The following is a 14,003-nucleotide window of genomic DNA, read 5'->3' on the forward strand; positions in this document are numbered from 1 at the left end:
CTTTTTCTTTCTAGCTGTCACCACGCATTGTTCAAACATAATACCGTGTTTTATTTCTAAAGGCTGGGAAATCTACTTGCTGTAAGTTTATTGCTATAAAAGTCTGTATTGTTTTTATTATACGTTATTGTTATCTTTTTCAGACAACAACACTGACATCGGAAGGAGAAACCCTGTCATATTCCATGGTCCATAAATACAACTTTTACGTTCGAGGGATGAAGCAATTATGTTTAAAAATAGAACAGTAGACAGTCGTATGCCTATTTAAAGCTCATTAAGAGAAGCTTTTTAATCAATGTCATACCATATCCGTTAAAATCTACCTTAGCATGGCTTGCTTCTTCATACTTTGGCTACAAAGAATCATCAGTATGGTTGATGTATATAAGGTAACACATGCTTATAATTTATTTTTAGCTGTATCGTTAATTTTGTTATAAAAGAGGGTACAACATTTTGTAGAGGTAATTTGTATTTTACTCAAAGGAAATAAGTGAACTTGTGTGTACTTGGCTTGGAATAGTAATTCACTCACCACATGTGTGTTTCAATTACACATTAGCTTAATAAACTTGCTGCGCAATCAAAAAAGTATTCAATGAATTGTTCTTTAATCGTATAGATTATGAATTGCTAAGCGGATTCTTACACATACTCGACTATTTTCAAGTGAAGTACGAATAGAATGTTCTTAGAACAGTCTCATCTTGGGTTTGGACGAAGGACGTTAACTCACAAAGGTATGCGATAGGATCGTTCATAAATGTTGAAATAGGTATTATTAATGTAGATATTTGTTGAAATGAAGTCTGTTATTTAATTACTTTTGTAATTATCTTGTTTGTTAATGATTATTCAGCAAATAGTTCATCGACAATTTTCAAAGCTAATTAAATATTGATTTATTTCTATCTTGACACTATCTTTTCATTCTCTAGTATTTCTTTCTAAGAGGTATAAGTTTGTCGGTGATATCTATGTGACGTAACTTACACTACATGTGTTTAAAAGTCATTGACCATTTAGTAATAAGTCTTCTTGATTAAATTTAGTATTGACAAATAGCTAATAATTGTATACAACTCAGAATAATGACAATTAAAAAAGTATTCTTGCGGATATAAATAACATTGAACAGAAATTGGCTAGAATTTTTGAAACTCATCTTTATTAATTGAATTACATTTGTAAGCAACACTATAATAGATTAGGATAGCGTGGTAGAACAAAAATAATTATTTCAGACGTTACAGAAAAATTCACATTTAGAGAATTTATAATCTGAAAACCTTTTCGTCGTCAGTCGTAATTTTTGTTATAATATATAGTATTATTGAGGCTGTTGACTCATGATTCTTTCTATATTACTTATGTATCTCTCTATACTGTATGTGTCATGTAAATAATAGGAGGGGGTCGTATTCTATTTGTTTTATTCATCATTTATCGATTCAGCCTTCAATAGCTCAGTTTATTATCGATGTTTCAACAAAATCAGTAGCATTCGATCATTCGATATTAATTATATTACATCCAGCACTTAACATGACAAAATCGAGTTTGTTTTTCCTTGCAATTATCAGCCAAACGTACGTCTGTAACTATTATGTTGAATATATTAGCTTGCTCTTTCACAATCTATTCATTTTATCAGACTAAAAAAAAAACTAATTATTTCAAATATGTATTCAAAAACACTTATTCAATTTTGTCTAAGAAGTTTTTATCACATACTTTGTTACTACAAAAACCTACCATGTACATTTCGGAAAATTTCACGTCAAAATATATCGCGATAATCCAGCGGAGGGCGTCATTTTGTCCCGCTATCCTCCAAATTCTGACATCACGTCATTTTTCCAGACGGCACTTAATTGTTTATGTCATGACGTCACTATGGATTGCATGCCGAACACAGGCAATGATACTTGTTCCAGGTCATATTTCATCAGTGACCTATCCAAGTTGAATATGGAAAAAATGTATATCGGAAAACAACGATACAATGGATATAACTTATGTATTATTGTTTACTAAAATACCACGAGATCTCGATAATAAGCCGCGGCTTATATTACTTTTTTGGTAGGAAATCCCAAGCTTATTTTCAGGACGGGTGTATTTTCGAGTCCGTCTTATTTTTGAAGTCATCTATCCTGTTAGGTATGATAGGCTTACTATCGGCCTGCTTTCGAAACATTTCATCGGTGTTTAACTTAAATATTCAAAACTAAAACAAAACAAATATATCAAAAAGTACATGAATTATTCATGATAATTATCAAAACATGCATTAATCTATACATATGTATGTATTTATGCATATAATAAAATAGGTTTTAGATAATTTCCTTGGATGGAAACCAAGGGTTATTTTTGAGTGCGGCCTATTTTCGATTCAGGCTTATCATCGAGATGTTTGGGTATTTTCTTTTTTAGCAATACTTACAAACCAAAACAAAAAAGAAATATTACAATAGCAATCTAATATAAACAATTATCGAGGACTGTGTATTATATAACCTGTCAAAACCGATGATTGTTCAATCCGCATCCATATCAATTCCAGTGTAATTGAATCCTACGTAATTCGTAATTTCTATACAAAAAATCCTTAGGTGTGTGCTATTCTGGAGAACGCTACACACTTTACGAGACAACACATCGCGACGTTGTCTTCACCCCTGTCCTCGGAGATTGAGCAACTTCTGGGATTTCCTTTTCTATCAGCAAATCAAACTTTGATTCGTATTCTGCTCCAGTGGCATCGTTGTAGACCCTAATATCAAATTCGGTTCTTCCGAAGTAAACCTCCAGTGAGTAGTTGACTGAATTTGGCCATCCAGCGGTGGGTGGTGTGATGGTTATGATACCAATCTGTTGACAGCTCGGATCAGTTGTATATTCGGGATCGTTTTCCGTAGAAGCAAATATTGGGATTTCCATCTCAAGATATTTTCTTGTTTCTTTCCAATGTTGAGATACCAGATTCTTCGCTTCGCGTTTATCATTTATCTTAACGATTTCTCCCTTGTACACAAACTTTTGGAAAATATTTATACAAACGTCCTGCAGGTTGACATCACGACGATACTCGGGTTTATGTTTCTGTGTGGCAAATGGCTTCATGATGCGTATACCATATGTATGCCTGCACATGCGTGCGGATACGGTGTGTGGCTCGAATCCGAACAGGACAGCTCCATCCATGACAGCTACTTCAGCTTGAGGCGGAATCAGCACAGTGACATTCTGAAAAGTGTCCTTTATCTGACTGGACACGTACCCAGACTGAGAGTATCCACCTACCATCATTATCAACTTGACACCTTTCACCTTGCCCAGGATGTTCTGAACATGCTCTATTATCTTATCTTTCGAAGAAAAGAACATTTTGAAATCTTTGTTGGAAATGTCCATTTTATAGGAATTCGAAAATGTTATGTCTAATTTGCCTTCAATAATCAGCACTGGCGGGATATCAACCCGGACGTCCTTTTCAGTCGTCTTCTTAAGTGTCCTTTTCTTAGCTTCAAAATTGCTTTCTAGCTTCATCCAATGCGATTTCCTTGTCTTTCTTAAAGTTTCGGCGTCAGCTTTACCAATTTTTTCGTTAATGAATTCGTTAAAAGCCTGGTCAACATTGGTACCTCCCCAGTCTCCTCCGGATGATGGGATGATTTCTGTCAGAGTCCCATCTTCAGATATCTCGTGAACAGCGATGTCAACAGTGCCTCCTTCACAATATACAAGTGATATGCTCATATGTAAAACATGTAACATTACCCTTCACGTGGATCCTGCTTGAAGAATACACTTTCAAATATATCGTATAGTCAGTAATTTTCGCATATGCATCGTTTTGGTCGGGTAACCCTAAACAGACATTTTTTGGCTAGAATGCGAAATCTTAACCATCGTTGGAATTGATTTTTGTCATTTTTATAAAAATCGTGATTTTTTTAATTCGCGAAAATATGAAAGAACCTTACTTTATCCACGTGTAATAAGCAACATGATTTATATCTTACCTCCCATATCTAGGATCATATATCGACTACCAACGGAGAGAAATTCTTCTTTATTTATATCCTTTAAAGTACCATGTTTGAGTGTCCCGCAGTAAATGGCCGCAGCTTCCGGTTCTAGCGCCAGCACCAACTGGTTTGCTGGGATACCGGCCTGGGAACAGACCAATTTACAAATAACATTACAAACATACAATCAATTAGAATTAAAGTTAAATATAATTTACGCGGTATTATTTTAAATACGTTATTATGATTACGTATTTAAAATTAAGAACCATGTGAATGAGAGGTGTGTATAGTGGTTATTAATCATAAGGCATACTCTTACCTTCCCGTTAATGTCAAGAGTATTCTACAAATATAAACCCGATATCTTGTTATGCAAATTGTGTTGTTTTTTTTTTTTTTTTTTTTTTTTTTTTTTTGCAGGGCATTAAGTGGTTGCGAAATACAAAACACACACACACAATTTCATGCAAGTTTATGAAAGAAACATTTAACAAACTGACTTTGACTGCTGCGTCTCTCATGAATTGTTTGGCAGGTTCATTCCAGATGGCAGGAACTGTGAGCACCCACTGTATTTCCTCTTCGTGAACAGGGTTTCTGTCATTAAGTTCATCGAGTGCTGCTTTCTTAAGGAACCGTATGCTTTCTGAAAACACGATAATAGCTTGGCATGTGCGCCCCTCTTGGTCCTGGATTTCAAATTCTCTTGTGAGAGTCTGCAACAGAATAAATCTTACATGGATCTGTGAAGTGGACAGGGATATCTAAACCCGAGTGAAAAAAACAACTTCTCCTATACTTAGTAGAAAAAATGATGGAATATCAAATGGCTTCCAGCTTTTTCATCGCGCCATTATCGCAGGAACGTCGTCATGCGTCAAAATTGATGACGTCATCTACAATGTCATGTTATCATGTTGACGTCTGGAATGCTTATTCCTTAGTCGAAAAGTGTACTAAGTAAGTAGGGCAATATGTACTAGTATCATGATTATGAGTTTATTTGTATATGCCTATAGAGATAGATGTTAGAGCTTTCATCACCCTTAACAAAGACCAATCAGGTAATTGAGAAACATGTGAAATGCCTATATGATATTATTCTTAGTACACGTACATGTAGTTTTGCTGTTTTCTTTTTGCATTTGTAAAATCATGTTTGCCATTGTCCCGCTGTCAGTTGCCAACGCTTAGATGCGATGTTTCTGGAAATATTGATAATTCGAATGAAATGATATTAGTTATGTAGGAATTACCCGATCACTAAAACTTACCATTTTGTTAAAAAGTTGCATTTTAAATCTTGCATAATAATGCCACGTTTGGTGCTGTTTTTTATCGGTGAGTTCAGAATACTTTTCTTCCGCATCGTATCCGAAACTGTCAAAGACCCCATCTGGATCAAAGAGAGCCACAGTAGGAGCCTTCTTGGACAAATTCCCTGCTAGACTGGATTCCCAGCTGTTATGAAATATCTCCCGGGCACCATCAGATTTTTGGAATTCACTCCTGTAGCTGTATGCATATCCAGTGTATGTGGTGCCGAAGTCGATAGCTACCACCGCTGCCGGCAGATTAGAGACACCACCGGTCGCCATTGCTCGAATCCAACTGGACCAAGTGTCAGCAATAACTGCTGTTTTCCCTAATACAAAAATGTTTAAGTAATAGTTATAGTATTATTATATAGTTTTTATAATGTATCTAATTAAGTATAGAGAGAAATAAGATAATTACAAGTAATGGCATTTGTGAATAAACAAAGGTTCAAGAAACAGGCGCACTTGCACTGTACTTTATCTTGCAACTGCTGCACATACTGACAGATTACTACTACCGGATAAACATGTTTTTTATCTTCCATACGATCACATGAATTGGTGCCACATCTGACGGCAGTTTACATCCATTTTGAATGACATTTATAAGAAAATAGAGCTATAGATTTTTTTATTATTGTTAATTTGAAACCTGGAAGGATCAAGGATTATACCAGGACATTCGCATACAGATAAGTAACACTTTAAATCATCGTATTACTCTTGCACCACCACCAATTACTTTAGATATTGTAAACCATCTCTGTATAATATTGTATATATAATTAAATTGCGTTTTGAATTTAGCTGCTGGTTTCTCATTTGTGTTATTCGTTCATGTAACAGGAATTGGGGGCTCGTCCGGGATCGATATTTAATTTGTGAAATCTAACTTTGAAAAATTAATTAAGAAATTTTGTGTACAAACTTTGAGTTTACATTTGAAACCAACAGCTAAATAAACATGACTACTATGCAGGTAAAACAGTTTGTTAAAGCGCCATCCCTGGATGTTCTTTTGCAAGTTAGTAAGAAGGATTTACTGTTATTGGGTAAACATTTAGGCCTTACTATCAAAACTTATTTGAGGACAGCTGAAATTAGGAATGTAATTATAAGATATTTTGTTGACAATGACAAATTTGACTCTAGTGCATTAGATTGTATAGAGGAAACAGTCAGTTCAGAAATTCAAATTAGACAAACGGAACTTGAACATGAAATGAAACTAAGACAAATGGAAATAGACAAAGAAAAGGAAATGAGAAAAAGAGAAATAGAAAAGGAGTTAAGAGAAAAAGAAATAGACAAAGAAAGAGAGTTAAGAGAAAAAGAAATTGAAAGAGAATTAAAAGAAAAAGAGATTAAGAGAGATCAGATGTTAGAGCTAGAGAAGCAAAAAATTCAAGCTGAAACAGAACTTAGAATGAAAGAATTAGAACTAGCTTCTCAAGACGGTTCAAGTAATTCAACTTTTAGGAGTTTACAAGGAAACAGGGGTTTTGATGTCAGTAGAAACATTAGGTTAGTTCCTCCTTTTCAAGAGAAAGAAGTTGACAAATATTTTCTGCATTTTGAGAAAATAGCTGATAGTATGAAACGGCCCGAAGATAAGCTTACAATGCTTCTTCAGAGTGTCTTGATTGGTAAAGCTAGAGACAAATTTCCTTCTTTGTCTGTAGATGAGATTTCAAATTACCAAGTAGTCAAGAAAGCTATTTTGAAAGCTTATGAGTTAGTTCCTGAGGCTTACCGCCAGAAATTTCGAAACTCGAGAAAGAGAGATGAACAAACTCATGTAGAATTTGCCAGAGAAAAAGAACAATTGTTTAATAGGTGGGTGTGATTCTAAAGAAATTGATGAGGATTTCGGTAAATTGAGGCAATTATTGTTGATAGAGGAGTTTAAACGTTGTGTCCACATAAACATAAAAACTCATTTAGATGAGAGAAAGGATGAAACACTCAGTGAAGCAGCTACAATGGCTGATGATTACGCTCTCACCCACAAAGGCTCATTTGTTAAAAACAGTTCTCAAAACAAAAACAGTACCACAGGTACTAGTAAATTTGGTCAGCCTAGGGACCCAACCTTTAGTGTCCCTTCTAGACTAAGTCTGATTCTAAAACAGATTATAGGGCAGGTGTGGGGTCTCCTTCTGGTCCTGTTTGTAATTACTGCAAGAAAGTAGGGCATACAATGTCTGAATGTTATTCTCTCCAGCGTAAGGAGCAAAGGCGTAAACAGTCAGTTCCTTCTGTGTTAGCTATGTCAAAGCCTAGTCAGAAACTTAGTGATATTGTGGAAGATTCTAAAGTGTCTGTTGAGATTAAGAGCTCAGAGTCTAATAGCGTCTTGGAGAAGTACTTGTTTCACTTACTAGTGATATTGCCAACTTGAAACCTGTGAAGATTTTGAGAGATACTGGGGCTTCTCATTCTTTGATATTAGATGGCGTAGTGCCTTTGTCTGAGGAGACCTCATCTGGTAGTAGTGTTTTCAATGTGTAGAGTTAGGTTTTGTTAATGTGCCTCTCCATTGTGTTTATTTAAAGTCAGACTTAGTAACTGGGCCTGTCACCATTGGTGTTAGACCGGAACTTACGATAGAGGGCGTGTCGCTCATTTTAGGCAATGACTTGGCTGGAGAGAAAGTTAGGGTAGATCTCTTAGTGTCCAGTATCCCTGATAAAACAGGTGATGCTGAGACTATTCAACAGGAATTTCCTGGTATTTTCCCTTCTTGTGCTGTAACTCGTTCAATGAGTAAGAAGGTTTCTGATGTTGCAGTAGTTGAGGATCATTATAGTCCAGGGTTAGGTGACACTTTCTTGGCTCATGATATAGAGGATATCGGGGGCAAGTGTGATTTTTTGAGCAATCCTGTAGACTTTGATAGTGATAGAGTTGTTCCTAACAAGGATACTTCTTTGGCTGACATGATGAGTAAATCATCTTTGTCTAGAGAGGAGCTTATAGTAGAACAGGAAAAAGATCCTGAAATCTCCTTATTGTGTAATCGGGCTTTGAGTGAGGAAGAGGCTGAGAAAGTCCCGGTTCGTTACTTCCGTCGGTCAGGTGTGTTGATGCGCAAGTGGCGCCCCCCTGATGTGTCTCCCGAGGAAGACTAGAAGGTTGTCAATCAAATAGTTGTCCCACCGAGGTATAGGCAAGATATTCTGAGTTTGTCTCATGATGTACCTATGGCAGGGCATTTAGGTGTGACCAAGACTTATAACAGGATCTTAGATCACTTCTTTTGGCCCAAGTTGAAACGGGATGTGGCTGATTTTTGTAGGTCTTGTCATACTTGTCAGGTGGTAGGGAAACCTAATCAGAAAATCCCTGTTCCACATTTGCATTCCATTCCAGCATTTGAGGAACCATTTAGTAGAGTCATTATAGACTGTGTAGGTCCTCTACCCAAAACTAAGTCTGGGAATGAGTATCTTTTAACTATTATGTGTGCTTCCACACGCTTTCCTGAAGCCATTCCACTCAGAAATATCAAGGCCCCTAACATAGTCAAGGCTTTGGTTAAATTCTTTACATTGGTTGGTCTTCCAAAAGCTGTCTAATCGGACCAAGGTTCAAATTTCATGTCTGGTATTTTTCAACAAGTCATGTACCAGCACCAGATCAAGCAGTATAAGTCTAGTGCTTATCATCCAGAGTCTCAGGGTGCTTTAGAACGTTTTCATCAGACATTGAAGAATATGATGAGATCTTATTGTTTTGAAAACAAAAGAGATTGGGACGAAGGTATACACATGTTGTTGTTTGGCGTTAGAGAATCTGTACAAGAATCTCTTGGCTTCAGTCCCTTTGAACTTGTGTTTGGACACACTGTACGTGGTCCTTTGAAAATTTTGAAAGACAAAATTTTGGACGAAGATTCTAAAGTGAATCTCTTAGAGTATGTGTGTAACTTTAAGCAAAGGTTGACAAGGGCATGTGAATTGGCAAAAGAAAATTTGGCCCTTACTCAAACCAAAATGAAAACATGGTATGATAAAGATGCCCGTGCAAGAAGTTTTGATCCAGGTGACAAAATTTTGGCTCTATTACCAATACCGAGTCAGCCTTTGCATGCTAGATATTTTGGACCTTATGTTGTTGAGAAAAAGGTCGATGATGTTAACTACATTGTACAAACTCCAGGGAGGCGCAAGAAAACTCAATTATGTCATGTTAATATGCTTAAGAAATATGTAGATAGAGAAGAGAGCAAGACCTCTCAACCTATTGCTACTTTGGCCTCTGTACCATCACAAAGTGAAAGTACAGCTGATATTTGTAAATTAGACTTAGATGGTGGTGTACAAGATGGAGGTTAAGACTGTGGTGTTCAGTTACGGAACTCAGATGTGCTCGCGAACTTGGACAAGAAACTATGTCATCTATCAGAAACGGAACGCAATGAAATGAAAGATGTGATACTTGAGTATAAACGTTTGTTTCCGGATACACCAGGCAAAACAGATGCTATCTATCATGACGTGGATGTAGGCGATGCGCCACCTGTCAAGCAACATCCTTACCGTGTCAATCCTTTGAAAGAAGAACATTTAAAGAAAGAAATTCAATACATGTTGGACAATGATATTATTGAACCAAGCAAAAGTGAATGGAGCTCTCCATGTGTTCTGGTACCAAAGCCAGACAAGACATACCGATTCTGTACTGACTTCAGAAAAGTAAACTCTGTCAGTAAAACAGACTCTTATCCAATTCCAAGGATTGACTCATGTATTGACAAAGTTGGCAAAGCCAAGTACGTAAGCAAGTTTGACCTGTTGAAAGGATATTGGCAGGTGCCATTAACAGAAAGAGCTAAAGAAGTGTCGGCATTTGTAACCTCACAAGGTTTGTACCAGTACAAAGTTATGCCGTTTGGTATGAAGAATGCCCCGGCAACATTTCAACGTCTTCTTAACAGTGTAATATCAGACCTTGAAGGCTGCGATGGATACATTGATGACGTCATCAACTACCACGACACGTGGGAAGACCATCTACGCGGGATTCGTGAATTCTTCGAAAGACTCACTACCATGAAATTGACTGTAAACTTATTGAAATGTGAATTTTGTCATGCAACTGTTGAATTTTTAGGTCATGTTGTAGGACAGGGGCAGGTTAAACCTGTTCAGGCCAAAGTAGAATCAATTATAGATTTTCCAACTCCTGGAAGCAAGAGAGAGCTGATGAGATTTCTTGGTATGGCTGGATATTACAGAAAATTTTGTCAAAATTTCTTTGTTATAACAGCTCCACTTACTGCTTTGTTAAAGAAAAATGTCAAATTTGTCTGGTCAGACGAATGTAAGTTGCCTTTGAGAAATTGAAAGCCATATTATCAAACTCACCAGTTCTGACTACTCCAGATTTTAATAAACAGTTTAAACTGTTTGTTGACGCCAGCGATGTAGGTGTTGGTGCTGTTTTGATGCAAGAAGGTACTGAACAAATTGACTATCCAATTTGTTATTTCTCGAAAAAGTTTGACAAACACCAGAGAAATTATTCCACCATTGAGAAAGAATGTTTAGCGTTGATTTTGGCCTTGAACCAATTTGATGTGTATCTCTGCACTACAGTTGTGCCTGTGTTGGTCTTCACCGACCACAACCCTTTAACATTCATTGGGAAAATGAAAAACAAAAATCAAAGAATTCTCAGGTGGAGTTTGACTTTGCAAGAGTACAATCTTGACATCAAACATATCAAAGGGAAAGACAATATTCTGGCTGATGCTTTATTAAGGATTTAAATATGACTTAATATTTCAAGAAAGTTTCCTTTTCAAGAAAACTTTCTTTTTTTTAAGGAGGGGTGTGTTATGTATGACACTAAATACATGTAGTTATGAGATAAGGGAGATAACTCCTATAGCTTTATTATCAATACATCCTATAAAGTCCATATCATTGATTTAGGTTATAGAACTTTCTAGAATATCATCATGTATAAACAAATATGTTTGTAAACATGTTGATTATAAGTAGAGATCTAGAATGATCTATTTCCAGAAAGTTCTGTGTGTTTATTTGTTTACTGTTTTTAGTTAGATATTTCTAGAAGTAAAAGGTTCTCCAATATTCTTGAATTAGGGTTTAGCTATATATACTCCAACTGTCCAAAGCTAATCAGAACTGTAATGAGACCTGTAATGAGACATATCAAGAATACTGTACAGTGCCATATTATATTCTATTGGGAGAGCTATTGTGACTTTATCTGTGGATTATTACAACTCTTTGTGTGGATTTATTCATATTGCCTGGAACTTTACAAATCATCTGTGGACATTCATTTTCCTCGTAGATTTTTTTATTATTGTTAATTTGAAACCTGGAAGGATCAAGGATTATACCAGGACATTCGCACACAGATAAGTAACACTTTAAATCATCGTATTACTCTTGTACCACCACCAATTACTTTAGATATTGTAAACCATCTTTGTATAATATTGTATATATAATTAAATTGTGTTTTGAATTTAGCTGCTGGTTTCTCATTTCTGTTATTCGTTCATGTAACAATAGTGATCAAATAAACAGAGCTGTCCGATACTACAATTACTTTTAGTCAAGTACATACAACGGTAGTGTTATCTAGTACATAAGTAATTCGGTTATAACATTAGCGTTATCAGAGGTAAAAAAAAGGTACGCCAGCACACCACCGAAGTACTATCAAACAGATAGCATACGCCGAACCAATGGAGACATTCAGTTCATTAGTAGTAAAACAGGCTTTAATTTGCGTAGTAATTGACAGTATAACACCTGATTGTATGAGTGAAAACCTATAATTGCCTTATCAGGCATGAAACTAAATTATCACAGCACCCCATGTAACAAGCACTACCGACGTTTGTTCATACACACAAGTGGTAGGCGTGGTACCAGGTCACAGAAACTGGCCATGGTTGTCAGATGAAAAGGATAACCCTTTCCGAATAACCCGTCCCATGCCTGTAGTCATGGGACGGGTTATATTCGGGAAGGGCTATCATTTTCATCTGACAACCATTTTTGCGACCCGGTTTGTGACCCGGGACTGCGCCTATTACCTGTGTTCCTACACTATGCAATTTTATTAAAATGCATACCTTTCCTAACACTCCGTTTAATAAAGGATATGGCAACAGGGGTCTCGTTCTGGTCACCTTTTGAATAGGCCAATAAAAATTTTACTTTTAAAATCTTGAAAGCGTTACTTAGGTACATTGTTAGCAATTGGAATTTTTCTATATATGCCACTTTTACATAATATAAGACTTATAACAGTCATTTGCATGCCAAGGTAAACAAATCACTTCATGCCTTTTGCAAAGTCAAATCCGGTCATACAAACGCTTATAGTATCTACTATAGACATTAGTAAACATTATGACTGACCGAGTGAAACGAAAGTAATTAAAGTATAGATAACTCTGTTAGATCATAATTGTAATGACATGCATATATACATGTGCCGTTTATGTGACGTTAATCAATTGCATGCAATGAACCGGTTCCTTCATGGAATCACTTCTTACTATTGGTTTTGAGAAACAATAACATGCAATAACGCCACCAGTACCTCCCTCTGTAATTTGGCTAAAATATCCTAAACTTATAAAGTGATTATCCACATACACTATTCGTAGGGTATTATTGTGTAATATAATATTTTTGAAAAGAAAAATGCGGACAAAATGAGTTTTATGAAAACGAAAGTACATGTTTGTATAGACAGCTATGAACATTTAAAAGTGATTGACTGGTGAAAAACATAATTCTTATAATCTGAATAGAATAAACATACCTTATAATTTTATATAAACAAATAGTATTCATACATACTGGATATATATTACCACATTGTTCGCTCAGACTAGTCCAGTATTTCTCCAAACATGGCGGTGTAAGATAGGACCTGCAATCACGAGACACGGTTACGTAAAGTCCCTAGCTTAGTGACGTTCAACATAGGTCGTCAGCTTTGTTTACATATCATGTGTTTATAAAATATATTTGTGTCACCTTTTATACTAAATGCGATGTATCATATATGATAAAAATGTTTGGTAGCAAATGACATAGAACCGCTGATATATGCTGATATTTGTCTTATTGGTGTAAACAGTACGTTTTGTAAAAGTTGTGTGTTATTTTTTAATTGTACGTTTGCCAAATTTATGCGCATGTACAGTCAAGGGACATAAGTATTTGTCACTGTTGTTTTATTAAGTATATATTTCATACATTTTTATTTGTTTTCAATTAGTCATCTTTTGTTATTTTTCCTTTGATGTTATGCTGTCTGTTCCCAGTTTAAAGAACATTCTTTACGCCATGTTCCTCATTAGAAAGCATTACAGACGTAAAGAAAGTTCCTTCACTAAAGATATCGTCTTTAACTTCTGTTATGTTTTCCCATAGAAAATTTATGATATGTAAGACATGGAGCATTGATAAAACTAGTGCCTCGTATGTTTTATATTTGTTTTGCCAATTGGATTTTCCTTTCATTTCTCATGGGCGCGGTGGGTTATCCTGGTGTTGCAAATGTTGATGGTGGAAATTCAAACAAAAACCAACAATTTCAATAAAATGAAAAATGTTTTTAAATTTCAATTAGTAATTGA

General features: G+C 35.7%; 2 protein-coding genes across 3 annotated transcripts in view; one reads left to right on the top strand and one right to left on the bottom strand.

Moving 5' to 3' along the window:
- Nucleotides 1-14,003, top strand: part of LOC138333616 (uncharacterized) — a 97,743-nt gene that overhangs the window by 41,707 nt on the left and 42,033 nt on the right. The window lies entirely within an intron of this gene.
- Nucleotides 1,338-13,325, bottom strand: LOC138333613 (heat shock 70 kDa protein 12B-like). 2 transcript variants are annotated; one of them, XM_069282091.1, is made up of 5 exons: nt 13,219-13,325; nt 5,318-5,688; nt 4,544-4,759; nt 4,035-4,185; nt 1,338-3,740 (listed from the first exon to the last, which is right to left on the bottom strand). In XM_069282091.1, the coding sequence occupies exons 2-5, from the start codon at nt 5,639-5,641 to the stop codon at nt 2,653-2,655; spliced, it is 1,779 nt and encodes a 592-aa protein (XP_069138192.1). In that variant the 5' UTR covers nt 5,642-5,688; nt 13,219-13,325; the 3' UTR covers nt 1,338-2,652. The 2 variants fall into 2 exon arrangements, with proteins under 2 accessions (XP_069138192.1, XP_069138193.1); XM_069282092.1 differs by having other exon boundaries at nt 13,233-13,295.

The sequence above is a fragment of the Argopecten irradians genome, chromosome 10, assembly GCF_041381155.1.
Source record: "Argopecten irradians isolate NY chromosome 10, Ai_NY, whole genome shotgun sequence".
Taxonomy (NCBI): domain Eukaryota; kingdom Metazoa; phylum Mollusca; class Bivalvia; order Pectinida; family Pectinidae; genus Argopecten; species Argopecten irradians.